The sequence below is a fragment of the Labrus mixtus genome, chromosome 9 (assembly GCF_963584025.1).
Source record: "Labrus mixtus chromosome 9, fLabMix1.1, whole genome shotgun sequence".
Taxonomy (NCBI): Eukaryota; Metazoa; Chordata; class Actinopteri; order Labriformes; family Labridae; genus Labrus; species Labrus mixtus.
The window spans coordinates 16,951,953-16,978,897 of record NC_083620.1 but is presented as its reverse complement, the minus strand read 5'-3'; the positions used below and the strand labels follow the sequence as shown (position 1 = coordinate 16,978,897).

Sequence of the window (26,945 nt, the reverse complement as noted above, 5' to 3'; positions counted from 1 at the left end):
ATCAGCTTCAGTATTCAGCATTTGGTTTGTTGTGCATCTCAGTGTTTAAAGTTTAGAAACAGTTCAGTGAGATTCCTGAAAGAAGAAGTTGATTTCTCATGGTCTTCACTTGGCAGAAACTTTTCACAACTCAATAATCTGTGACTATTTTAATCAAAAATACCATAAATACCAGTTCTTGCTCCTGAGGTGAATCACTGCTAGAACTCTTCTAAAAATAATATATTGTTGAAAATAAACTCAGTTGCAGACCTGGAGTTCTTATAATAAACTCAAGACTCAGTGATGCCAACCTGAAGCTGTATGGCTATAGATGACTAACTGCATGTTCAGGAGTATTCAAATGCATAAAAGTGGGATTAGGGTGTTTTACCTGATGAGCTTTTGGGTCAAAGTATCACAGCGACATTTGTCAGTTTTTTTTGTAAACTTTAATCAAATTTGTTAAACTTATTTCAGCAGAGACGAGACAGAATCCTGTTGAGGCCAAGTATAAATTACTGCTCCTATGGTGCACTACAAGCAGCACATGCGAAATGTTAACCTTTCAACAAAGCTTGCTATAGATAGGCTACAGAGGCAGGGACAATGAACATCGGTGCAGCCTGAGGCCCGTCATTATGCTTTTTATGCGTACTTAAATCAAAAGGTGTACTTCTAATCACACAATTAAGACCCACACCATCACTACAATGACTTTTTAAATTAAGAGATGAATGACACACAATTCATTCCTTACAAGAAAGTTGTGTGGTGTTGGTTTTATACTCGCGTCATCTCACTCAGTAAACAGTTGCAACAAGCTCTTGGGTTGAAGCATTCTGACGCCTCATGAGAAGACCACGTGAGCCGTTACTTGCTGTTACGTTAGAGTCTGCTTCTTCTCACAGGTGCATACTGGAACCTCCTCGACACATTCCCCTCCCCGGTGTGTTTTTTGATTAGCAACTTTGCATGAAAGCTGCCCTGGTCACTGAAGAGCCTCCTCTATGGAATTTACCAGCTACTGTCTAATCAGGTTTTCCCACTCGGTCAGATGTTAGCTATTTATCGAACACACTGGACAGCACCATCTCCTTCAGGCGTACTAGTGCAACTTATGTCCTTAAGTCATTTTAATTGTATCATCTATGTTCAAACAAACAGCTGGCCCTACAGTACGTTCATTCTGTGTTGAAACGAGCTACAGAGTTGTTAAGATGAGGTGTTTACTGCGTGATGTATGTAGCTGGCCTCAGGACGTACATTGCTTTACTTTACAAATCTCAGGTTTAGTTGATGGAAAAAATGTTTTTGATGTTAATGGCCTGTGAAATTGGCTTAGTGTAACTTGTCTTTGCTCCATAACAGATACTTAGTTTTGAATTCTGTCCGTTTTGTTATACGGTATTTGTTACAAATGCTAAGACCAGATATAATTCAATTTGTTTTAACTTAAATAGCGAACTCAGCTTGGATTCCGTTTCTACTTTGTGAATAAAAAAAATGCTTCTTCATGGAATCAACCTTGTTGGTCTTCTGTTAATTTCGTTCCTGATAATTTGCACATTCTGTTTGCTCACAAACAGAGTTCTGTTGCATGTGTTTGTTGTGGTTGTCAAGCTTTGTCGTCAGGTTTGGTCGCTGGTCTGTATCCATGCCAGCTGGAAGTAAAGCCATCACAGAGAGTGTCCTATCTTGTTTGCCACAGAGTGTGAATTGAAGAGTTTGCGAGCTATCTGGACAGGGAGGTGTGAAGAGGAACCCTGCCGACAGCAGCTAACGCCACTCTCCAAAGTTCACAGGGATGAAAAAAAGAAAAATCAGGGAACGTGTAAAACGTGTCGGGTTGACTTTGAAAAATTTAACACTGAGTGTGAAGAATTAGAAAAACAGTAAGGTCATTTTGAGAGCAGACAATGAGGAAAAGGTCAGTGATCTGGATGCTTGAAGAAAGAGAACAGTGAATTTATGACTTTGGTCTCTGAGACAACGTCAACATTCGGGGGTCTTTGTAAACAACAAGCCAGCCTGTCTTACTGAGTAAGGGGATAAATCAGACAAACTGAAACTGTTTTGCTATATTCGGAAATAACTCAGTTTGATTGCTATCATTGGTATCATGATTTCTCCCAATGACTGTCAATTATGTTTGTGTGTCTCTCTTTGTGTGCACAGCAGTCTTTTACTCAGCCCCCCCCCCCCAACCCCATACTAATGTGGACATTTTGGAGTGGAAGACTACTTCTCCGAAATCTCCTCCTCTGGTTTCCACTTCTGGCAACACACTGCATTCTCTGATCTCTGCTGTAAACTGTGTCAAACACTAACACTCCCGAGTTATAGCATCATACACTGATATACAAAGCATGCTGTAATGTAGAGCAGCTGTAAACTACTATTGGCATTGGGCCTGCGCCTCATCAAAAGTAAATTATCCTTTAAACACAACCACCGACACCCAGAGAAGTGAAAATGCTGCACGGATTCTTTCTTTTCAACAGCACAACGCAATACCTGGTACAGTGTCTGAAAGCCCTGTGGGGTCCTGTTATATAACTCGTAAACTATATCCTGCATGTACTTCTAACATTACACATGGCCTGTCTGACTTTCTCTCTTTCTCTCTCTGGGTGCAGATTACCTCGCGAAGCACGGCCGCCTCAGCGAGCTCGAGGCCAGGAGGAAGTTCTGGCAAATCCTGTCTGCAGTGGAGTATTGTCACAACCGCAACATTGTCCACAGGGACTTGAAGGCAGAGAATTTGCTGCTGGACGGCCACATGAACATCAAGATTGCAGGTAACTAGTGCAGAAGGACCCATAAATTCATTTATGGATAGGAAATACAGGATGTCCGACAGAAATATTTAGCTTTGATGCATGACCTGCCATGATCACAGCACTGTAGGACATCATAAATGAATTAAATACCTGCTCAGGCTGAGGTTCTTGTAAGATAGCTTTTAGCTTAAAAATGCCCCCATATGTTTCTTTCGTCTCAGCAAGAAACCAAATGCTTTTGCCATTTGTTTAAAACTCTTCCCAGTGACCCGGCTTTAGTTTTTGTGAGACGCAAACATTAGTGATGGAGAGCGAAAAGAGGAAGAAACCTTGAGGCAGAGATTTGAGACAAAGCTGGAGGTCTGTAGAACAAGCTTCAAAGTGACGTTATTAAGCAACTGGCATTTAGAGCTAGCTTGTGAGAATGTCAGCCTACCGCTGTTCCTCTGAGTGAAGGAGAGTGGGAGGGGAAAGGTTTAATTGGAGGAGGAGGAGAGGAGGTGATGATATGGATTGGCTACTTTACAGAGTGGCATATGAGAGGGAAAAGGACGAACCATAAGGAGCAGGGTGGTGAAAGAGACATGTGTATCTCAGGCTTTATTCAGAGCTGATACTAAAATCAGTCTAAGGTGTGCTGATAACATGGGGGCGGCTAAAAATACAGGTGTGAAAGGAGACCAGACACACTGAATTACGTGTGTGTGCACCAGTGAAAAGGGCCTACAGATATTAAGATCGGTAGCCATTTGCAGTTCTGAAACAAATTTCCACCGTCACTTCATCTTTGTACTAACACATCGGCACAACATGTAATATCAATGGGAGCTTCACATAAAGCAAACTCAGACATACACCCACATACTGTCACTTCATTGAAACTGTTCTTATGACATGTGCTGCTGACCTCTTGGCCAGGTCACCCTTGTGAAAGAGATCCTGATCTCAATGGGTTCTTTATCTGGTTAAATAAAGGTTAAATAAATAAAATACAGAAGACCCCCCTCCCCCTTGTTACTACCTTCAATGACAGATCAGGGGCAGACCTTTGCCACCATTCAGCCCCCATACGTTACACATTACAGGTGAGGTGTAACAGGTGCGCAACTATCCCACCTTGAACTGGTAATATGTAAGGGCAAAGTGTTTACTCCTCAGACCAATTCGGCTTCATCTGAAAAACATGGTGACCTTCAAGTCTGGTCAGTGTTCAATGTTTTTAATTTGTGCTGGAAAGTAAAATCACATAAGGACAAATTAGACCAAACTATTCAATAAAAGACAGAGGATGCAGTGTTTCACTTACATCATCCTGTCCACTGTTTCTCTGAAGGGTCCTAGATGATTACCCTGAAATGTTATTACCCCCCCAGCAGTAATTTTCACAAACATCTCTGACTCACAGCCGATAGTCCGCACAGCAGATTAGATTTGAAGAAGCAGGAAAACAATGAACAGAACATTACCTGTCTTGTGATTAGAGGGGGGAAAAAATCGTCTCTGGGGGGAACATCAGCAGCAAAGTACATGTTGTACTTTTCTTACCCACAGCACGGTCTGACAGGTTTGTTAACAGGTGCATGGAGTCTAGAAAAGTAGACATTCTGACTGTGGATGAGAAACACAGAGGGTACTTTTTTAACTTATATTTTCTTGAAGCATTACATTGCATCCATTTACCCATGACAAAAGAGAGGGGAGTATTCCTTTATTTTGGTGTTTATGCCGGTTTATTCTGCATCTGCATTGAACGTTGATTCAGTTAATCTACTGTTATGCTTTAGCGTTGTGTTGAGTTCTAAAAAAAAAAAACAATCCCAGTGAGTTATCTCAAACTATTCAACCCCTTGAACTATATAACAGAAGTTAATTTACAATGAAATTTAACAGCAAAATGTATCAAATCCTTACATTAGTGGGTCTTTACTACTGATTGTTTTTCTTAATGAATGACTTTAACAATAGATGTTCATGAAAATGCATTTTTAGTTTCTTAGCTATTAAACTAAATGCATTACCTACAGTGTGATTCTGAGGGTTTTCACTGCAGCACAGTGACGTGTCCCTGCTTTCTGAAGGCCACCTCTGGACAGTGTGTGTGTGTGTGTGTGTGTGTGGAGCTTAACCAGGCAGCGGTCAGTCAAAGAAAGGTCAGGCTCAGAGGAGAGTGGAGCAGCAGCAGCGGGGGTTGCCCTTCATGTTTTCACTTCAAACAGCCCCTTCACGGTCAAGTTGACAGATTGAAGAGGATAGAAAAAGAGGAGGAGAAATAACAAATGTGGCTTGCTGGATCAGAGGAGGAGAGGAGGCAGTCCTTTGGGATTGAACAGTAGAATATATATTCTGAGATTGAGGCTGTGCACTTCTGAAAACAAAATCCTGAATGTAATACATTCTTACATCACCATACTTTTAACAGGCATGTATAGCTGCATTTTCTACAATGTACATTTTCAAGTTTGTAATCAGCTGAGTGACGTCATTAGACGTGCACCGGAGCCTAAAGATGTCTCATGCTCCATTAAAAGATGTAGAAAGTACAAACACTCCTCACATCAGGGACACTTGTTGGAGAAACAGTTTTAATTATTATCTGTTTACACATTTGATTCTTAGTGACAAATATATATATCATCATAATATGACACTATACACCTCAATCACAAAACAATCAGCAAATCTGCGTCATTAGTCCTTGAGAGTACTCTCTGCTTGTTGATCAGATTTGATTCAGAGGTACATGCCATCACCTTTTATCTCACTGAGTCCTGCCCCCATCAAACCAACAAGAAAAAACTGTTTAACATTTATGGAGTCCTGATTGACAAATGATTCTCACAGTTCTTTAATGTTTAAAAAACCATTCATATCCATCATTGGACAGGTTTTTTTTTAATGCAAGTATAAGTTATCATCAAATGAATCAGCCACAGCTAAATTATCTAAGTCACTGGCGTCAATGTGACTTCTTACATAACAGCAACCACTGTGTGCACACATCTCAGGCATGTTAGATACAGTAGATTGTTTACAAAGGGAAGCAGGTTGAGACGACAACTCAAGTCAACAAAATGACTCAATAACAGACATATGAGAAGATAATGTATCCAACATTTGCTAAAGTTAGCCGCCATAAGATACTGGTCATTATGTTACATTTGCAAAATCCCTGAATGTACTGAATTCAACAAATCTGTGTTGAATAAATTCAACTTTTTCTTTGTATGAATGAATGAATGAATGAAACCTTTATTGCCCCTAGGGGAATTTGCCTTGCACAGAGAGCATAAAAGAATGCTCTCTGTGCAAGGCAAATTCCCGTATGGGGCAGAAACTGTTCCTTTTCCCAAAGTCACCTTTTCACTATAAACACATAATGTCCTCCTGAAGAAGATTTGGAAAACTTTTTTCTTTCTCAGATAATTTTTTGGGACTTTGCCTATTAATTTGGAAAGGAGAGCTTTAGAAGGACAGAAAATGTGATGGGATCATGGAGATGAACCTGACACCAGCAGGACAGGACTTTAGCCTCTGTGCAAGGGGGTAATGTTAGCTCTACCAACTGGGCTAAAGTGCCCAAAAAGTGTTTGGGTGATGTTGAGTGTAAGTAAGAGAAGGTAGGAGAAGAGAAAGATGGATAATATTGGGCCGTGCATCCTGAGCTGCAGCTGCATCACTGTTCTCACCTTATTAGAGATGACACGCTAATGTGTTTGACTGCTGCATGCTGTCCTTCTATCATTCATACACCTGTCATATCATTTATAAGCCATAAGCAGGAGAGGATTCTAGCATGACATGTTTAGGCTAATATTATGCTAATACTGTTGTGTGCTGCTACACACACACACACACAAAGTCTCCCTCCCTGCCCTTCCTGTCGAGCTGTTAGTGCTGTTGGTTGCCTGCAGCGCCCAGGAGCGTTTGACGTCAACCAGTCTGCTCAGTATTCAGCTCCATGAAATGGGTCACAGCTTCTGACGGTAAACCCGGTGCAACGCTCCGCTCTGCTGCGGCTGCATCTCACATCTCACCCTCACAGCAGCATCAGACAGTAGACAGACTTGTAATAAACCCCACTGTGGCTTTATTTCCACCACACACCTGCCGCTGCCATGCCTGTGCCACAGTGATTAAATGGATTGAATACATGAACTCGGTGTCAAATGCGCTATTTTCCTTTTCCCCTGGAGTTTGCACTGTGCTAATCTCTCTGGATTCCTCCGTGTTTCCCACTGAATTAGACGTTTTTCAGCAGAGTAATAGAGAATGCAGTCCTGATTCCTTATAATAATCATTTTACATCCCTTTTTTATTTATTCAGCTCCAGATGACTTATGGGGTTGTACATTAATGGTAACACCTGCCATTAAAATCCAATACAAATCAGCAGATCCAAAACCTACCATACATCCTACAAAACTGTTATATAGATACATCAACACCTCTCAAACAGAACCGTAGAACCTTTGTCTTAGTTTTAGCTAAGTGTACAAAAATAGGTATTGAAATGACAGAAAAGCAGCAAAATAAAGAAGCATTTTAAAGTTGGAGGAAATTATAATTGTCCCTTAAAAATATTTTTGCTAGTTGTTTCAGAGCTTAAAATATAAGGAGATGTTGGCTTAAAGCTTTAAGGTTATATAAAAGTAAATTCTACATTGTATCTCTACATTAGTTTCTGACTGGAAGTGGGAACCAATGCTAGCATTGCTTAAATATCTGTTCCTTTTTTCCTCTGATTTCAAATGAATGCTAAATGCTAAAAACACCTTAATAATTCTCCTAAATGGTTCCACACAAACATTATTACGTTTCAATAACCTTTAGATCGAAACGAACACTGAAACCAACTGTTGTTTTGGTTTCAGTCTGGTTTGGTTTTGTTCCTCAGACAAAACGATACTATCCAAGAGAACTCCTTTTGGATTGAGGAGTTGTGTCTTTGTCTTTATTAGGTGAAATACTTTTTAATATCAGAATAATAATGTGTTTTATTATTATATAGTACATATTTATGGAAGATAAAGGTTGCTGTTGGCTGTGTCTTGTGTTTGTTCATCTGAATATGACATACAGGAGATTGTTTTGGTTTCAATTGTAAAGGATTGTGGTCATCGGAACAAAGGAAATGACTACTGTCTTCTCATAATGTCTCTCTCTGTGTGTGTGTGTGTGTGTGTGTGTGTGTGTGTGTGTGTGTGTGTGTGTGTGTGTGTGTGTGTGTGTGTGTGTGTGTGTGTGTGTGTGTGTGTGTGTGTGTGTGTGTGTGTGTGTGTGTGTGTGTGTGTGTAAACCCACATCACCTCCAGCCCCATTTATGTAACACAGCTTTTTTTTAATCAGTTGTATTTATTTGTTTTGCTTAATATTTTTTGTGTTTATGTAACTGCTTTGAATGATGGAAAAAACGGGTGGGGGTAGTGGGTAAAGGGCCTGATTGTGTGTTCTTGTAGCTGTCTGGTCCCATGACACCATCACAGGGTTCCATTGATAATGAACTGACTGAGCATGGGATTATTTTTCTTATGTAATTATTTTCTTCAAATGTTAAAAAAAAACAAAAAAAAGTGCATGTTAAAGTTGAAGGGCTTCCTGTACAGATGATTATCAGGCAAAGAAAACCATCAAATCTTCATGTGAGAAGCTACAGCCAACACAAATGATGAATCAATTGTAGAAGTAATGATAACTAACTTCTGTCGATGCACATATCAGTTAATCTTTCTCCATCAGAAGAAGGGACCAGCATGAAGTTTTTAGGACAAAATGAGGAGTCGTAGAATGTTTGAGGAAAAGGGAGGTGGGTTGAGATAGAGTAGGAGAGTAATATAAACTCGTAAAAAAGGGTCTGGCTGAGTAATTGCTGGCCCGCTGGTTGGCTCGCTTTGATTTGGCAGCTCTTAGTTGGATTTTAATGAAAGACAGACGTGATCTTCTCAACGTTTTTGTGCTTCTTTTGTCTTCTTCAAGTTGCACTTCTCTGTCCTGTTCCTCTGAAGAGTCAAATCTGATCTGTAGTCGCTCCTCCTGCAGCCAATCCGAGCACAGAATTGATGACCTCATGTCAGTCTCCAGGGGAGAGTTACCTCATACAAAGGCCGTTTCCTCACTGCTCAAATATGTAGATCACATGGTGCATTATGCAAAACCTTCAGACCCCTTGAAGTCACGCAAGGCACACACCATCTTTTGTTCTGGACATTTGTTTTGCACACTTTGACCACTGCAGCAAACCAATAATTACTGTGTTACTGTAAACCCATGTGTCTGACCTCTTCTCTTTATATCATCACAAGTAACAGAGGCGGCTTTTTTCACTGAAAATAATCACACCAACATGTGTACAGCAGATTGTGGACGGACGTTTACAGTTTTAACCAACTTCAATATTTAAGATCGTCTTTAACTCTCCTCCCTAAACATCCACCACCCCTGTGTCCTGTTTGTCCCTGTGTAGATTTTGGATTTGGGAACTTCTTCCAGCCAGGAGAGCCTCTGGCCACGTGGTGCGGCAGCCCGCCTTATGCTGCTCCAGAGGTCTTTGAGGGCCAACAGTACGAGGGGCCGCAGCTAGACATCTGGGTAAGATGTGTGTTTAGATAAGTCGACAATTCTTTTTTTTTTTTGTCTTGGATACCTTTTTCCAAATTCAGTAACACAAACATTGAATTGGACTATTCGGCTAGTACCTCTCCATTACCTGTTCTGTGTAAGCACATTTACATTTATTTTTGTTAGAAAACAGCTGATATTGTGCTTTAACTTGTGTTACACTTTCTACTAGCACCTCAGAGAGGAAAATAGTTGATTATTTTCTGGTTTGGGATCATTGCATTGGCTGGAGTACATGCTGATACATGTTGTTACCCTGTTTAGACAGTATCAGGGTCCGTTCTAATGCTGGAATCAGTTTCACATCAACTGCAATTGAATGTTTTACTCTCTCTGTCAGTATCTCTTTTCTTCAGTTTTGTTTAACTTACTTCCCGGAACCCAATGAAATCAGCTGAGGAATTTCCATTTTTTAAATGTTACATGTTTTAAAAAAATCCTGATGATGAAGTCAGCAACTTTTGTTTCTGTAATAAAGTGGTAATTTCCCAACCACACTCTAAAGCCTGATATATATATATATATGTATATTTGGCATCGTTTTCATATACGTATATTACCATATTTTCCTGTTCTGGGGTTGTCAAGGGTTTTCTGTTTTTTGTGAAAGTTTGTGAATGCAAAAAGTCTTTCATTGACTTAGAATAGAATATATGTTTATTTTCATTTGCACAGGTACAGGGTAGTACAGGTACATGACTTATTTGGTGACCTGACCTTATTCTATCTGTGTGCGTCTCTTCATGTTCACAGAGTATGGGGGTGGTGCTATATGTGCTGGTGTGTGGTGCGTTACCCTTCGACGGGCCCACTCTGCCTGTGCTTCGACAGAGAGTCTTAGAAGGAAGGTTTCGAATCCCCTACTTCATGACTGAAGGTAAGAAGAAAAAATTAAGACGGGAGATTCTACCAACAAACCCTGTCCCTCAGTACGTCACATTCCTACACATTTTCATGCATCCAGTGTATTTGTGAGACATCTTCCAGTCTTAAATCGGTATGTAGTCAATATGAGGTGAAAATGTCGTGAAAATTCCCATGAGGGGACACTGTGACTCAGATGAATAGATCACGCTCTCCGGTTTGAGTCAACACTCTGTTGGATGTGCTGCTGGCAGACTCTCTCACGGCTGCAACCTGTCAGGGGGTCATTTCATTAACGAGAGAACATTACGCTCATTTGATAGAGATACAGTAGGAGACACTCTGTCATTGTCCTCTGTAGTGTGTGTATGTGCATGGACACGGACAGCAGGATGAGTCAGTTTGGCTAACCATATCAAAGCAGCCCTGCTGCATGCGGCTGTGCTAGCTAGCTAGCTAGCTGGCAGCAGATCCAGTCCAGAGCTGGAACTGTTTATGTAACCTGGGGAAGCCTTCCAGCAGCTAGCCTGTCTGTGTGTCTGAGAAGGCTGTAGCTGTCTGTCTGTCTGACTGACTCTGTCTGTCTGCCTGTCTGTCAGTTTGACTCCCTGGTTTTGTCCGAAATTGCACACTCATTCCCTACTACCTACATAGGAAGTTCTCTATAGTAGACTATATAGTGCACTCATTGGCAGAATGAAAAAAAACCTTTTGGACACTACTTACCTCCCTCACTCGCTGGCCAAAGACAATGACCTCAACTAAAACGCTGGCCACGGATCAATAATAATAAGAATCCTTTACTCGTTTATAAAAAAGCTTCTAGAGTTCTCAAATATATACCCTCAATATAGTACCCTCAAATATGAATTTGATTTGTGTTTCTTTTGCTCTCGCTGTTCAATTCTCTCGTCTGAGGGCAGTCAAACGCCACTTGTGAAAATCTTTGAACCGCAATGCATGATGCTAATGTATTGCTTGGATAGTGACCATCGGTAGTTCACTACTTTTCAAAATGAATTGTGGGATACAATGTGTGCACTGTTTATGGTATAATAATGTTCACAAAATGGTGTATTCACTATATAGTGAGTAGTGTGTGATTTCAGACGCAGCTCCTGTCTCTTGAGTCATCTTCAAGCCCTTCTATATCTCTATCTGATTCTGTCTTCTTGTTTCTCTGTATCCTATCTGCAAGTCTGTAGCAGTCTCTCCACAGGGGGTGTGTGCTTAAAAAGTCAAGATTTCAATTTTTTTCGTTTTTTTGTTCTGGAAACAATTAGGAAGTTAGGGGAATGCAGGAGTGTAATGTCAGCTCCCTGGCCAAACAGACATCCAGATCTGCAATCCCCCCCCAATCCCAGTCCAACCCCTGTTCCCCGAACATGGGAGGAACATAGTGTGCTCATTTCCTCATCCAGAAACAGTCCATCTCATCTCCTCTCACCGTTCCAGTCTGTGGTGCACAGCACAGCCTTGCACCGCACAGTTTACTCTCACTAGAATCTCTCAGCTCTCTGCACATTGTGGTCTACTCCCATATTAATAACACACGTGGATGTGTCTTGCATGTATCCTGCTGCTGCACATTACTCAGTCTTGGTAGACTGTAGTCTAGGATAGCCTAGAGTCATGTTTTCCAGAACAATTGAATCAGATGCAGCTGACACTCTGTGCACACAGCAGATCAAAGCAACAAGAGTTGGTTTTAATAGATGAATAGTCTCCAAAATGTCAGAAAAAAGATCGAACACAAGTGCCCAGATGTCCTAGAAGTGTTTGTTTTATCAGATCATCTCATCCTGATTCAATCAACGATTATGAAACAGAAATAAACTAAACTAAACAATAAATTTACCTTAAAATGTATATTATGATTAGAAATCGTTTTCCTGTTGTTAAAGAACATGATGTATCTACTTATTAATTAAGCTCTAATACTGTTCCATTTAAAATGAAGGAAAACACATCTGCTTTGTGAATGTCAGCTGCTTGTGTCGGTTTCTTTTCTACTGTCTTGTGATGCACCAACACAGCCTCTCACAGCCCCCACTGAAACAAAACAAGGCTATGTTTTTGAAATTGAAGTGAAATCAGGTGATCTCTTAAGACTTTAAATCACAGAGTGTGTTGCGTTTGAATTCTAAATGTCTGCATGATATGCTTATGGTTAATTAGTTTGGTATGTTATTTTTAAGCTCTTATGTGTGAATAGATGAATGAAATAGATAACATAAAATCTGCATTATAACCTCGTCCATGCGCTCGGACTTCTTGTAACAGTCCAACTGTTCTCCTTCATTGCTGCAACCCTACACCATCGGTATATACAGTAGAAGTGTTAACTGGGATGGTTCTGTGGTTAAGTCATGGTGGTGTAACATGCTGGCTAAGAGCAGAGCGTCAATCAAACAGTCAGCCTAGATGGGGCACGCAGTGTCGGCCTCTTTACATAGTCAAACCTTCCCTGGTGGTTTGCAGTGTTGAAATATGTGCTCAGCTTCAGCTGTTGCTATAAACAAGGCTATAGCAACGAGCGGTGACAGGGTAACTTCTGGGTCAAACAAAATTGTACCCTGTATTGTATTTGAAGAAGTTTGTAACTTAGCAGCTGCACAGCAGTAAGAAATTGCTGCATGTGGTAAAAGTGCATCTAAGGGCAACCTTGTCATGCACCTAAGAGGGGAAACATTGAGTTGGCTGAGCATTAAAGAATGAGATAGAGAAAGAGTGATGTAAGACCAGCAGGGCAACTGGGAAGAATGTCCAGCAGGGAGTTCATGTTGGCAGGCAAATCTTCTATTTTATAAACTGCTGATATATAGTGCAGAATACCAAATGCTCACTTTCCAATTAGTGTGAACATTTAGGGTAGAGATCATTGGTGTTGAAGCTTTTTCGACGTAGCTTTTGTTTTCCCAAAACAAAACCTGTTTTACTTTAAGATATGAGCGGCAGGATTTGTAGGTGAAGGTGCCGTGCGGTGGGCAAGAATGCGGTGCAGGCAGTGGGGGTGCAAGCAGGCCAAAGCAGCACAGCCAGGGGAACTGTAATCCTGTTAAGAACCCAGCTGTGTCTGACGTCAAACTCATCTAGCCACTAACTAGAGGTGAGGAGCTCTCATTAGGAGGGGAGGAAAGGAGAGAAGAGTTCATAGACACTGCTCAGATATGACGGCAGAGGAAACTAAAGAATTAAGCAGATTTACTGTGTGTGTGTGTTTTTGTCTGCCCCACTTCATCTGGGCTGCTTTGACAAGGACATGACGCTCTGTGGCTTAATTTGTTTCATCCTAGCTTATACAAAGATGATCTCAGCATTATCAAACATAAACAAGCTCTTCCTTGTTAAATCATGGGCAATGAAATCTCACTTCCTCTTATGATTTTCCCACCCCCGCGCAGACTGTGAGCACCTGATTCGCCGGATGTTGGTGCTGGACCCGTCGAAGCGTCTGTCTGTGGCTCAGATCAAGGAACATAAGTGGATGGCTCTGTATGCTCCCGTGCAGAGGCCTGTTCTGTATCAGCAGCCGCTGTCTGCTGAGGGCGAGACGGGTGTGGGAGAGTACAGCGAGCAGGTCCTCCGCCTCATGCACAGCCTGGGCATCGACCAGCACAAGACTGTAGAGGTGAGGAGGAGTCAGATTTATTCACTAAACAGAATTATGAAGGTAGTAATACAAAACAGAATAGGAGCATCATATTTTGTTTGTAATATATCATAGCATCATAGTATAAAGGGGCCCTGCTACATTTGTGCCTCAGGCAGTTGCCTATCATGCCTTATGGTGAAGGTTTTGAATGTGTGTTGAACTTCATGAGAAGATATTTCTCAGTAAGGAGTGCAGCTAAACTTAATGTATAAACTGCAAGAAAGGAGAATAGATAATCCCCAACTCTTCCATCAGGGAAAACATTATCCAAAGAGAGGATTCAAAGCTTATAATGAAATCAAACTGTGCACACTGGTTCTTTGTCATGCAGACACACATGGGGAATGCAGTCTATATTTGGAGATGTTTTAAATTCAACTTTTCCTTTAAAAACTTTCCTGTTAGAATTGTTCAAGGAGCAGGGTTTCTGTTCTGTACATACATATTAATAAAGCTGAAATTATTATTTATTAGGTGCCGTGATTTTCTGCCCTTTAAGCTATGAATGAATTCTTATTTTTTATTTTGTAGTTTGATCACATTGAAAAGTGGATATAAAACATTACAGCAGCAAATTCTTACATAGATGATGAAACAAGCAACATAATGTTGCTGAAAGAAAATGTTAAAACAGGGAAATGATGAAAACATTAATAATTAAATCCTTACATAAACTGAAAAGAAAAAAATATAACATGGTAACAGTCTGTACATTTTAGACTTGTATACATTGTATTGCAAGGTAAGGTGCTTTGCCTGATTAGCATGGATGAAGTCAGCACAATAATCACATGTGAAGGGTTTTTTAAGCCCTGACTGGAAAATAAAACTCCTTAACTTTTTTTGTTTAGCACATCTGAACCTTCAGGCTGAATTTACACACACTATAGGACTGTCAAATAATTACAATTTTTAATCACGATTAATCGCTAAATTTCAACAGTTAATTGTAAGTTTGAATTTCCATTATTTTCCATTTTTGAAAAAAAGTCAGGCTTTTATTTTGAATTCCTGTACTGTATTAAGTTGTACTTTACTTATGGTTGTTGTATGCTGCTTTTATTTTGAAATAAAGTAAGGACCTTCTGGCAGATCAAAGGTTACGACTTTAACTTAATCACAGAAAAAGAAACTGGCTAAGGATCAAAACCTAAATGAAAACGGCTCAAAGGAACAGTGAACTAGTGAAATATTTGATGCCATAATGTGGATATTATATTTGACTCATCAACTGAGCGTTTTTAATTGAATTAATCACTGGGACTACTGAGGAGGTTTATCCATGGTAAAACTTAAGGGACAAAATAGCATGCAGTTAATTGCAATAAAAAAATGAAAAGTAATTTCAGACTTTACTTAATCGCAATTCACTAGTTATTTCTAACAGCCCTAATTTATATTTATCCAATACTCTCCACTTTAGCTGCAGCAATAACCCAGTTTCACACAGGATTAAAAAAAAAAAAGAAGAATGGTCTCAGATGTATGCGAAGAACTTTGGAGTCATCAAACTGCAACATTTAGTAATAACTTGAAGTGAAGGAGTTCTAATAAACCTTTTCTGTCATCCTTTAGTCACTGCAGAACAAAAGCTACAACCACTTTGCTGCTATCTACTACCTGCTGGTTGAGCGGCTCAAAGCCCACCGCTGCAGCTTCCCCGTCGAACAGCGGCTCGATGCCCGCCAGCGACGGCCCAGCACCATTGCAGAACAGACTGTTGTCAAGGTAATGTCAGGGCAACGAGGGGGCTCTGAATTATGTGTATGGAGATTAACATCCACACCCTATGATCAAAGCTCTGTTATTCACACCTGCAGCCAGGAACAAACAAACAGGCAGATATGAGCCAGCCGGGTTCTGTCTTCACCTCACTACTCTCTCCCAGTCTTTTTAACCCAGCCTTGATCTTAATTTCTCAGTTGCATTATTCATTATTTCTTTTCTTTGCCTACTGTCTCTTCTGTAGTTTCTCTTTCAATTACCTCACTGTTTAGGATCAGTCTTTTTTTGCTTGTTTGGATTATAAAGTCAAATTTGCAGCTGCTCAATTGAGCTGTAATTGCATTATAATTGAGGATGTTGTTGAGCATTTGCTATGATTTTTTATTTTCATGTTAATAACTGTCTCCGTCTCTCCACAGTCGACCAGTGGTTCAGCACAGGTGGGTTTGCTCCCACAGGGCCTTCGTCTGCTTCGCTCCCCTGCTGTGCCTCAGGCCTCAACGGACGCTTTCACTTTCCCCCAGACTGGGTGTCCCCTGGAGCAGAACTTCATGGTGGAGGATGTCAGCACGCCCAAAGTATGTCCGACGCTGCTTAAAGTTAAAAACGAACAGCTCATAACAGCTCAAAGATCACGCATTTCTTGTAAGGAAGTTGTAGTTATTTGGCTCGCATAACTATGTAGTGAAATATGATCCTGATAAGATTGTCAATGATTGGCTTTGATTAGCATACCTTGCATCATTTTGAATCTGTGTCGCTATACACATGTATATGTGTGTGCAGTCTTGATCCTTTACTTGCTCCATCAACCCTCCAGAGTGCAGCTAACGTGCTATCTTATGTAAGAACTCAGTCAGCGCTCACGTCAGACAGGACAGCTGCCTGTCCCATACGGCTCCCAGACACACACACACACACACACACACACACACACACACACACACACACACACACACACACTCGCTGTTTATCTGTGCCAAGCAGCAACCTTTTCCTCAGGTCCTGCTGAACTAACCGATTTTTAGACAACACAGGAACCAGGGGTTTAGATCACAGCCTCACACACCTTGCGGAAACACACAAACATGTATCCACACAAACAAGCACAAATTAAATGCTGAATTACTCTTAAAGATTACTTATCCATGCCTCCTTCTTCCCTGGCTCTAATAAACGGCAGTGTGTAAAGTGTATAGTTTTTGTGTGTGTGTGTGTGTGTGTGTGTCTGGGCTCAGCAGAATGCAGCAGAGAGGGAGACAGTGTGCGTTATCTGCGTGAATGGAGCCTGGTTATGTAAGCTGTCCTGTGATGATGATGTGACCTAATGTGAAACTGAGTGAACACACATGGACAGGAAGCTGCGATCTCACCACTGTGACCTCCTACCCATCAGCCAACAGCTCCACTTTTCTTGGCTCTCCTGTTTCTCTTTTCCATTCAGCTTCTTCTCTCTCTCTCTCTCTCTCTGTGTGTGTGTGTGTCTATGTCTCTCCTCTAATTCACCCTCTTACTCCCCTCTCCCCTTATGACCTCCTCCCCTTTCCATTGTCTATTTCTCAATGTTGTTTCCCCTTCTGCCTGTGTGTGTGTGTGCGTGCATGTGTGTCAGTTGAGTAACAGCATTCCTATCCCAGCTCATTACAGAAAGCAGATGAGGAATTGGGCAAAGTTGCTCTTTCTGGATTTTGCTGCCGCTCATGCAGATGGTCTGTGTGTGTGTCAGTCAAAGCTCACTTCCTGGCCCTGCATTCCTTTATCTCCACCCTCCACCTCTAGGCTAACACACACAAGCTTGCATACTGTAACAATCAAACACACTCTGGAACTTAATGAGCTGGATGCTTTTAAATGGATGTTTACTGACTTGGAGGCAGACACGTCTGGCTGTAGATGTTCTGCATGATACATTTATGATTGTAGTCGATCCTGACAACTTTTTATCTGTTTATAACTTATTTCATGTCTTTCAATGTGATCATGTGTACTATATTAGGTTTGTAAGTATGGCTGCTAGTTGTTTGTCGGAAACTGTGTTACCTGTGCTGCTGCCTGTCTTTGACAATACATTTTAATCTTAGTGAATATTTCTCCTGGTAAAATAGCTATAGTCTCCTTTGGAATTGTCGGTCTGGATGTATAATTATTGTCTTTTCACTTCACGTTTAGGTGAACGGCTGTCTGCTAGACCCCCTGCCTCCCCACACTGTCCACCGCAAGTCCTCCACCTCTTCGCCTAGCAACATGATGGAGACGTCGATCGACGAAGGCATTGAGACGGAGGAGCCTGACACAGAAGAGGATTCGCCCCACCTGCTCTCAGCCTATCAGACTCGGTTCGGCCAACGGAGACACACTCTCTCAGAGGTCACCAACCAACCAGGGCCATCAAACCAGGGTAACACTCTTGCACTCTTTCTCACATACTTAATACTAGAATTTTTATTTTTTCTGGCTGAATTCCAAATGATTAACAACTTTTGTCCCGCTGAAGGTAAACTATTCACTCTCGGACATAACCCCTCCATGGGCAGTGTGGACTCAGACATGGGTTACGATATGGGCTCCATGCAAAGCGACTTTGGCCTCCTAGATGATTCCTCCTCTCTCAGTGAGGTGGTACCTGGCAACAGCTCCGCCACTGGCGTCAGCCCTGCGCCCTTCATGAGCACTCGGCCCGCCTACCCAGCAATGGCTGCCCTGACTACACAGCATCGAGAGGCACACAACCGCTCCCCCATCAGCTTCAGGGAGGGACGGCGAGCCTCGGACACCTCACTCACCCAAGGTCAGAACCACTATTTTTATTTTTATCTTATCCATTACATCCCACTTCTCTTTATACACTCAGACTTCAGTGACTTCATAGTGAGTCAAATATCCTCCTCATTTTTAGGTCAACCTAATAAGCACAAGGCCATTATTCACACCTTATAAGAGACTTCACTGAGTGTGTTATGTGGCATTGAATTTATACTGTAGTGCAGTTTAATGGATGAGAGGACGACAGTAGACTGCAATGAGAATTGGAGGGACGATACAGTTCCTCACTAGCCATCAGAGGTGGACCCAGTTGGATGTGAAGACTACAATTTAAAAGTAATACATATTCAGGGGTTTGTTTACTTAAAATTCTAAAAACATACAAAAGTTTTAGAGCTGCTACATAACACATTCAAATCCCATTTTGTTAACTATGCAAAAACAAAAAAGATGGTTTTTGGTTTTGAACGAATAATGGGTGAAATATGACGGTGATATCTTGGATCATGCTATGTCCCGCTTCATTATCTACACAGCAGCATGATGAACAGCATTCTGTCACTTATAGAAGGTCACTTTCTGAAGTCGAAGTAAACAGGATAAGTTAAGAGGTATGCTTTGATATTACTGATCAGTTACAGATAAGTGTCACTTAAATTTAATGGCAGATCTGGCTCACACACTTCAGCTGCAGAGAGTTTGATGTATAAAGTGTCACCATGGCGATGTCTGAGGCTCCAGAATCCAAAGAGCACCAGTCAAGAGGAAGAGCATTGATTCTCATGACACAGACGCACACACCCATGCTGCAGCTGCTCTCTCACACCCTTCAACACACACACACACACACACACACACACACACACACACACACACACACACACACACACACACACACACTGTATATATATGTATACTGCCTTCTAGACAAAAGTGCCTCATTCTCACTCTGTCATTTGCCTTCCTTCCTCTTCTTCACACATTTTCCCCCTGTCTTTTCCTCTTCTCTCTCTCCTCCTTCGCTCACCCTCTCTGGTCCCTCTGACGACTTTAGCAGTGATGATTGTAGTTATGAATCATAGACAGATATTTAAAGGTTTTCTGCCCACATATTTCTCTCTCTCTCGCTCTCTCTCTTTCTCGTCCCCTTTCTTTCTCTTCCTCTGCACCGCTTGTTTCCCGCCTTGCTGTTCTTTCTCTTTTTAAAGTTCAGTCTGTGGCAGGCAGGATTTGTCTTTGCGTTACATCAGAGAGGAAGAGGAGCCAAAATATAAGAGGAAATGTTCAGCAACCTCTTATCTCCCTTCCATTTTTCATGTACAGCTTCTTATTGTACACCTTCTGTTTGTAGATCACCTGTGTTATAGCCAAGTAGAAACTAAAGTTATAGCTTAGAAATGTGTGTTGTTTCCCTGACTCTATGCTGACAGCCTACCCTATGCACAGCTTGAGGTTATTTGCAGTTAATTACCGGTGTATATATATATTTATTTTTGTAATCCTCTTTGGAGAGTGTTGATGGGGCGGATCCATTTGCGTCAGACTGCTGACTGCTTTAAATAACTCCCACCATTGCAGTGAGTCAGGTCCCCTCGTTCACAGCTCGTCACCACTGGACAGGTCTTATAAGAACCGATACTGTCTCCTGTGCACGTATAAACACACACACACACACACACACACACACACACACACACACACACACACACACACACACACACACACACACAGTGGATCCTGACGCAGATTGAGTCACATTGTCAGGATGGGCTGTGAAAATTGCTAACGGCTCAACCTGTTTGCTAATGTCATTGAGGAGTAAACTTCTAAAAGGACAAAGCCTTTTTCATCCTGTTTTGAATGGAGAAGTGATTTTGTTGATCATCTGTCAGAATTATTACTGATTTCGTCGTGTTTTTTTTTGTGCTTTCAGGTCTGGTTGCGTTTCGGCAGCACCTTCAGCACTTGGCGAGGGCCAAGGGCATCCTGGAACTGAACAAGGTCCAGATGCTGGTGGAGCAGATGGGCTCTGGGGAAGGGGCCGCCATGGGCCCCATGGGACCACAGCACCACTTGCACAACCTCCTGGAGGTAAGACCTATCTCACAATCTCACAAAAACACTCACACCCATTCAAAATCTTTCTCTAAATTCCCTGAAGTGGGCACCCGCGCTGTTGTGTAACCCCAAGAGAGGCAGCCAACTGTGGCTTGTTTACTGTCTCCCCGTCCCCCTGGGGCCCGGAGCCTAGGCCAAAGTGAATGCAGCCATTGTTGAAGTCAGTCAGACTTCACCCTAGTTGTGACTGGCATTCAATAGACCCAGGCTACAATTACACACATAGACCGGCACACATATACACAAAGTAATACAAGTGCATAAACACACTGCAAGAGGAAAGATTTATGGACATCTTTAAAATCCAGGAACAAACCATGAAAAAACACAGCATTAATTGCACAAGCAGACAAGATCTGGTAGTTTTCCCTCTGCCCATCTCTCATAATTCAATAACACAGCTCTTTGTTGGTTATGATGCTCAGGCCCCATCATCCTTTTAATTTGCTTCCATTTCATTTAACAACTGTGTAATCCCTGTGGTACATGCCATTTAGAGAGAGGCATCTGGCTGATCAGTCACCACACAGGCATTCGGGCAGGCGACTGCACAGATAATCCAGTTAGAGCTCATGATGGAGCACCCAGACCCTGACACAGCTTCATTAACCGGCAGGGCGGGAACCCTTGGGAAATGTGTGTGCATGTATGTGCAAGAACATGAGAATAAGTTCCCCTTGTTTAATATTTTATGTTTGTGATTAAAGGGCGAGGCGTCCAAGCAACAAGAAAGCCTAGCTTTATACCAAGGTGGACCTCATCCGCCTCTCCTGTCCCGCAGACAGAGTTTGGAGACACAATACCTCACTCACAGACTACAGGTACAATCTGACTCCAGCTACACCTCAGTATCATAACTATATTAAATAATCGCAACTTTCTTATAAAGACACTTTTAACATGCATGTTTCTAAGGTGATTATCTTGAACAAGGTCACAAGTCTCAATCTCTCTTTTCCACTGAAAAGGCCAACGTGTTGGCTAACAGTCCTGCTAGCTGCCAGCTTTTCTGTCAGGAGAACCCTCGAAGTTTAGAGCAACAGCTGCAGGAACACAGGTAAAAAAAAAATATATCTATTTCTCCTGACTTCTTTTGACCTTGCTAATCTTTTTTATTATTAAATTAAGTGTAAGGAATTATTTTCCACCAAACAGAAAAAAACTGTTTAAAAAACCACAAAATGAAACAAGATGTAAGCCACAAAGACCTAAACTAATAACCATAGTGAACATCCATTTAGTTTCATGTCATCCATTCATCATGAAACTGCTTTCCTTTTTTGTTTATAATTAAAAAAAAATGTGTTATGCCCAACCTGGTCTGGAGTGAGAAGCTCATCTCACTTTTCTCTATATTTCGGCTGCCTGCTAGCTCTTTAGGATCGCTAACAACAACTCATGTTTGTTGCACAAATAATTAAGTTTGAATTTAGCATTTTGGTTTCTGGATTTTGTTTCAGTGATTTTGCATTAAATTTAGTCGGCCTTTTGTTGTGAATCCTACAACTAAGTGGACGACTCTAATGCTCTCTCCACAGACTGAACCAGAAGAGGATGTACCTGCAGCAGTCACAGGGCATGGGGCTGCAGACCTACTTCAACCAAATGCAGATTGCTGAAGGATCCTATCCCACAGGCAGCCCTGCTTTGGACCTGGCAGCGTCTCAAAGTTCCCCTCAGGGCCCCCCCATGTCAGCCGCCCATCAGCCCCAGCAGCAGGTCAGTCCTCAGGCCTCCCCGCCCTTCAGCCACAGCCTCACCCCGCTGATGGAACCGGGCGAGGGCCTGGTTTACGATCCCTACATGAGCCACCACCACCACTACACCCACCACCTCCCCCCTGGATCTCACCTCCACCACCAGCTTCACAACCTGCAGCCTCATGAAGTGTCTGCAAGCGGCCTGGGCTTCAGCTTCCCTCCAGGCTGTGAGCAGCAGCTCCTGGGTCCTTCCACAGAGGCTCTCCTCCCAGATCAGTACGAGTTCCCTGCCTTGGACCCCAGCTTGCTGCCCCCGCCTGCTCCGGGGGAGGCTGGAGCTGGAGCTATGGGCGGGGTCATGGCTGGTCACGGGCAGTCAGACAGCCTGGGCCTGCCTGAGCTGCAGGGCTCCCTCCTGGACAGTGAGATGATGGAGACTGTGGACTCCCAGCACGGCTTTGTACTGGTCAACTAAAACCAGCTGAAGGGGGTGAAAGAGAAAGCAGTATTAGGCAAAGAGAACCTACACAGCACTAAGAGCAGAGAGAATGGAGATGTAAGAGGAGGCCACAAGCGTAGCAACAGGGAAGAAGTGTTCAATTTTGTACGACTAATACAAACTTTCATTTCTTAGTTGTGACAAAACCTCAGACAACCTTTCTACCAAATTCCTCCCTTAGCCTACCTCCCCTTCTCCCTCTCCTCTGTTCCTGTTCTCATGAGCCACGTGAGGCAGGAAAACAGGTCCCACATGTGGCACAAAGTAAGCTTCACCATGATGATTTGGCGTGGCTGCTGTTGTCACAGATTTTGTGTGTGCCCCCAACCCCCCCCCACCCCTCCCCCGTGAGGACTGCAACGTTCAGCCCGGGGAGCTGCTGCATGTACTGGAGGCTGCCAGAGTGCAGCTTCACCTAGAAATGGTTTGGAAGAGAAGGACAGAAGAACTGACTGACAGACAACCAAAAGGACAACGGCTGGCAGTGCTTTTTGTATTTATAATAGGACACAACAACAATAGACTGGTTCTTATAACACTTTTGAGCTTCTTTTTTTTTTTTTCAGTAGATGAAAAAAAAACACAACTGAACAAGAGAATGGCCCTCATTTATCACGGTACCATAATTATAACCACAAATTCAAGTGTTTCCCTCCCCACGTTATATTTTTCACACTACTCTGACCACAAACATGACGGTCGTATTCAGAACAGCATATGTTTCAACACTACCATCATTAAGAACACTTTCCGCTTGTCTTTAGCTTAAACTAATAACCCTAAACATGCTGATTGAAGCTCAGGTTGGAGAGTAATGCAAACGTGTTGCTGTTTTGTGTTTTTAACAGCGCTAAAGCTAAGCGCTAGCACTAAGCACTCTTTCCAAGCTTGTTTATTCAATGTTAATTTACAATATAAATGATAGATACTACATTTCTGTAGCTGCAAGCTTTAAAGCAGGCGATTTGACTTAAATAATACACATTCTTGTGATCTTTGTCTTTTTTTTTTATTTGTTACTACTGATCCCGATTCATTTCTCACACTACTGAACTGCTTTTCCTTCTTACAGTCAGATTGCACACACTTGCCGGTTTTCATTTTACTCAATAAACGAAGGATCATTCCCAGTTATTGCAGTCAAAATGGCCACGTCTGTTTTAACAGTTGAACTGTGGGTCGTGTGTCTGCCTGATAAATGAGGGCTGATGTAATTAACGTGTGTTTGGTTGAGAAGTAGCGGTGTTAGACAGTCGATATTATTCGATTTTTGTGGCAATACTGAAGCAATATTATTAATCCTTAATGTAGAGGGACGATGAACGGAAGCATCACCTGTGCAGCCAGCTCTGATTGGTTCCCGGGAACCGGTGTCGTCAGCAGTGACATCACTCGAGCCGATGATGTAACCAGGAGATAATCTCTCACCAACTCGACCCCTGGAAGTGCAGGGACGGGCCTGGAGACAATTGTGTGGCGATGAATGTGTTTGTGTGTGAGAGTACGTGAGTGTGATTACGTTTGTTTGCACAATTCCTACATCAAATTTGTCAAATCCTTCATGGTCATTCCTAAAAATGACCGACACTGTATTGATGTCTCCATTGAAAAGAACACAAACTGTGCTTTTTTTCCCCCTCAGTGCACAGTCAGTGGTAGCTTTTAGATGAATTCTGGTTGACATCCTCAGTGCTCCAGTCATGCCTCTGTGTTTCTTGTAATAATGTTTGTAATAATGGAGTGACCCCCTAAAAGATTCCCTGCATTGGATTTCATGAATGAATGTTTCCTCTCTGACGTTTGAAGGCTGCTGTGAGACAAAGACGAGCACGTCATTGGCCTGACACTGGATTTTTCACTATAGGCTCTAAAACGCTCTCTTTGACTGACAGCTAGCCAGCAATCAGACGAGAGATTTATTTTTTACAGCACTTAGACTGTGTTCAATTTTACTTGAAGCGCACACATGTATCTACCCTGATGATGATGAGTTATTAAAAAAAAAAAAAAGAGCACCCTTTCATGGAACAATGGGACAGTGAACATCCGAGGGTTGAGATGGGACTGTGACCATTTGCCAGACTGTGTGACCCTCAGTGGTCATAGGTTAAACTGTAGGAGTGTTTGTGTGCAGATTAGACTTCAGACAGGACCCGGCAGAGTTCACAATCAGAGCCTCAAACATCACAAGGGTTTGTCTTCATCATTGAAGTCAACAGTCTTAAAAGATGTTTAGAAAATATGGACCAACTGGTGTTGCAGTCCGGTGCAGAAGTAAAAGGAAAAGTCCACCCTGTAGTGCTCATTAACCGTGCTTCATGTGAGATTAAGCCTGTGACTGAAGAGTGATCTCTCTGCTGCTTGATTTTTGATGAACCTGATAGATGCTTGGTCTATTTAATGATGGAAAATAGAGGGACAAAGCAATATACAAAAACCTTATGGCCTTTTTCCCCTAACAGTCGAAAGCCCGATAGTAATTAGTTTACTTTAATCCAGCATAAACCTAATTAATAACAAATATACTTTACTTTTTGTAAAAATATATAAATGTATACATTTAATCTCATCCCCCAAAAATGCTGTTTATGTTTACCTGAGACAAACAGACAATATCAAAAACAGACACTTTCCCCCTGGTTCTTTTTTCTTCAGTTGTGTTCTTTTAATTGTCCTGAGCCCACAAAATCAATAATATGATATATTTTCGTCACCGTTCAAGAAGTCAGTTCTCATCCTTTAGAGGTCACTGTTTTTCTCTGACGTTTGGCAGAGGTACTGTTAACTCCAGGAACAATGGCTTTAATAGACCATTGTGCTCTGCAGCATGACATGTCGCAAAACTGGACCGGTGGCTTCTATAATAGTTCCACCCTGAAATTGACTAACTACTTGGCTTTTGTTTGTGGTCTTACACCCACATGTTATTGATAGGAATGAGTTCACACCCAGTTTGTAGGTCTTGTGGAAAATGTCCTTTAGAAAGAAGGAGGAAATCAAGCAGCAGAGTGGAAAGCATTCACAGCATTAAATCATCAGTGTCAGCGGTCCAGTATCAGAGGGTGGATTTAGCCTTTTATGTGAATATTGTTTTATTTTGTATTAGGTCAGGCTGGAGTGGCTACAGGTTGATCTGTTGAAGTTGAATACTAGAGCACTTTGACAACAAGGGGAAGAGGTGATGTAGCGGGAGAGGAGGAGGAGGTGGAAAAGGTTTGTATTGCTCTGCCGTTTCCTGGCAGATGAAACAAAACCCACAATCTTTAGGAAGCACCTTTCTACTCTCTCTCTCTCTCTTCCCCAACTAATAATGGACACAAAACACATTTCTTTCAAAGAAAGACACACCAACACTTTATCTGATTGTTGGTTTTTAATCCAAGTGAGAGTCAACGATTTTCAGTTAATGATGAGTGTCATTTGTAAAAAATTAGAGGTGTAGTGAATCGTCGGTGTTACGCCGAGGTTGATTTTGTGTTGAACGTGAACGTGTTCAGTGTGCCTTTTACTTTTTTCAATCTAAATTAAGATTTTGAATAGCATCGTTTTTTTTCTGTTTGAACCCGTTTATCATTGATTTTTACTATTACTTTTTCTTTTCTTCCGAAAAGTAGAGCCAGGTTTTACAAAGGTACAAAACCAAAGTCCCTCAGAAGTTTCCCTGTACAACCCACCGTGTGGAGTTTTGGAGCTTCTCTCTCAGCTTCTCTATCATGCTTTTTTTTTTTTTTTCTCGTTGGTCAATCAGTGTATGCCATTTAAAAGTATTATAGCAATATTTCTCTAGCTGAAGACTCAAGTCATGAAGATTCTAGTGGACGTGTTTCCAAGTTGAATAATTTCACCTCCTGCTGATAAAACAAAACATCAATCTATCAATAGAAATCCAGTTTTATATTTACCTTCATTGATGTTGACCACACATAAGCTAACTTGCTGTTGAGATTAAAAAAAGTTTATTGAACATCAAAGTAGTGTGGAGTTTTTCTGTGTGTGTACTTGTTTGAGCATTATTGTCATATTGATACATGGAGCTGACTGTTTTCTTGAATCATGTTTCTGTAATCCAATTGTCCTTTAACTATAAACTGCAGCCATCTGAAAGCACCCAAGCGTTGCATGATGTACACAAGTGTAATGACCTAGAAAAATGAATCACACCAAGTGCTACGTATAAACGGTTGAGTCACAGCGGAGCCTGAAGTGATTTCAACCACAGCTGAAGCTCCAGAGGCGGCCAATCC

At 41.8% G+C, this 26,945-nt stretch overlaps 1 protein-coding gene across 1 annotated transcript in view; it reads left to right on the top strand.

The window, feature by feature from the left end:
- sik2b (salt-inducible kinase 2b) overlaps positions 1-26,672 on the top strand; it is a 42,148-nt gene extending 15,476 nt beyond the window's left edge. Inside the window, exons 4-15 of the mRNA XM_061046584.1 lie at positions 2,619-2,780; positions 9,223-9,347; positions 10,131-10,254; positions 13,646-13,872; positions 15,472-15,624; positions 16,041-16,199; positions 17,791-18,019; positions 18,116-18,409; positions 20,318-20,475; positions 21,210-21,323; positions 21,471-21,559; positions 22,041-26,672. Of these exons, the coding sequence (XP_060902567.1) occupies positions 2,619-2,780; positions 9,223-9,347; positions 10,131-10,254; positions 13,646-13,872; positions 15,472-15,624; positions 16,041-16,199; positions 17,791-18,019; positions 18,116-18,409; positions 20,318-20,475; positions 21,210-21,323; positions 21,471-21,559; positions 22,041-22,677 (2,471 nt within the window). The 3' untranslated portion in view covers positions 22,678-26,672. The remainder of the gene's footprint in view (positions 1-2,618; positions 2,781-9,222; positions 9,348-10,130; positions 10,255-13,645; positions 13,873-15,471; positions 15,625-16,040; positions 16,200-17,790; positions 18,020-18,115; positions 18,410-20,317; positions 20,476-21,209; positions 21,324-21,470; positions 21,560-22,040) is intronic.
- The last annotated feature ends 273 nt before the right edge of the window (positions 26,673-26,945 follow it).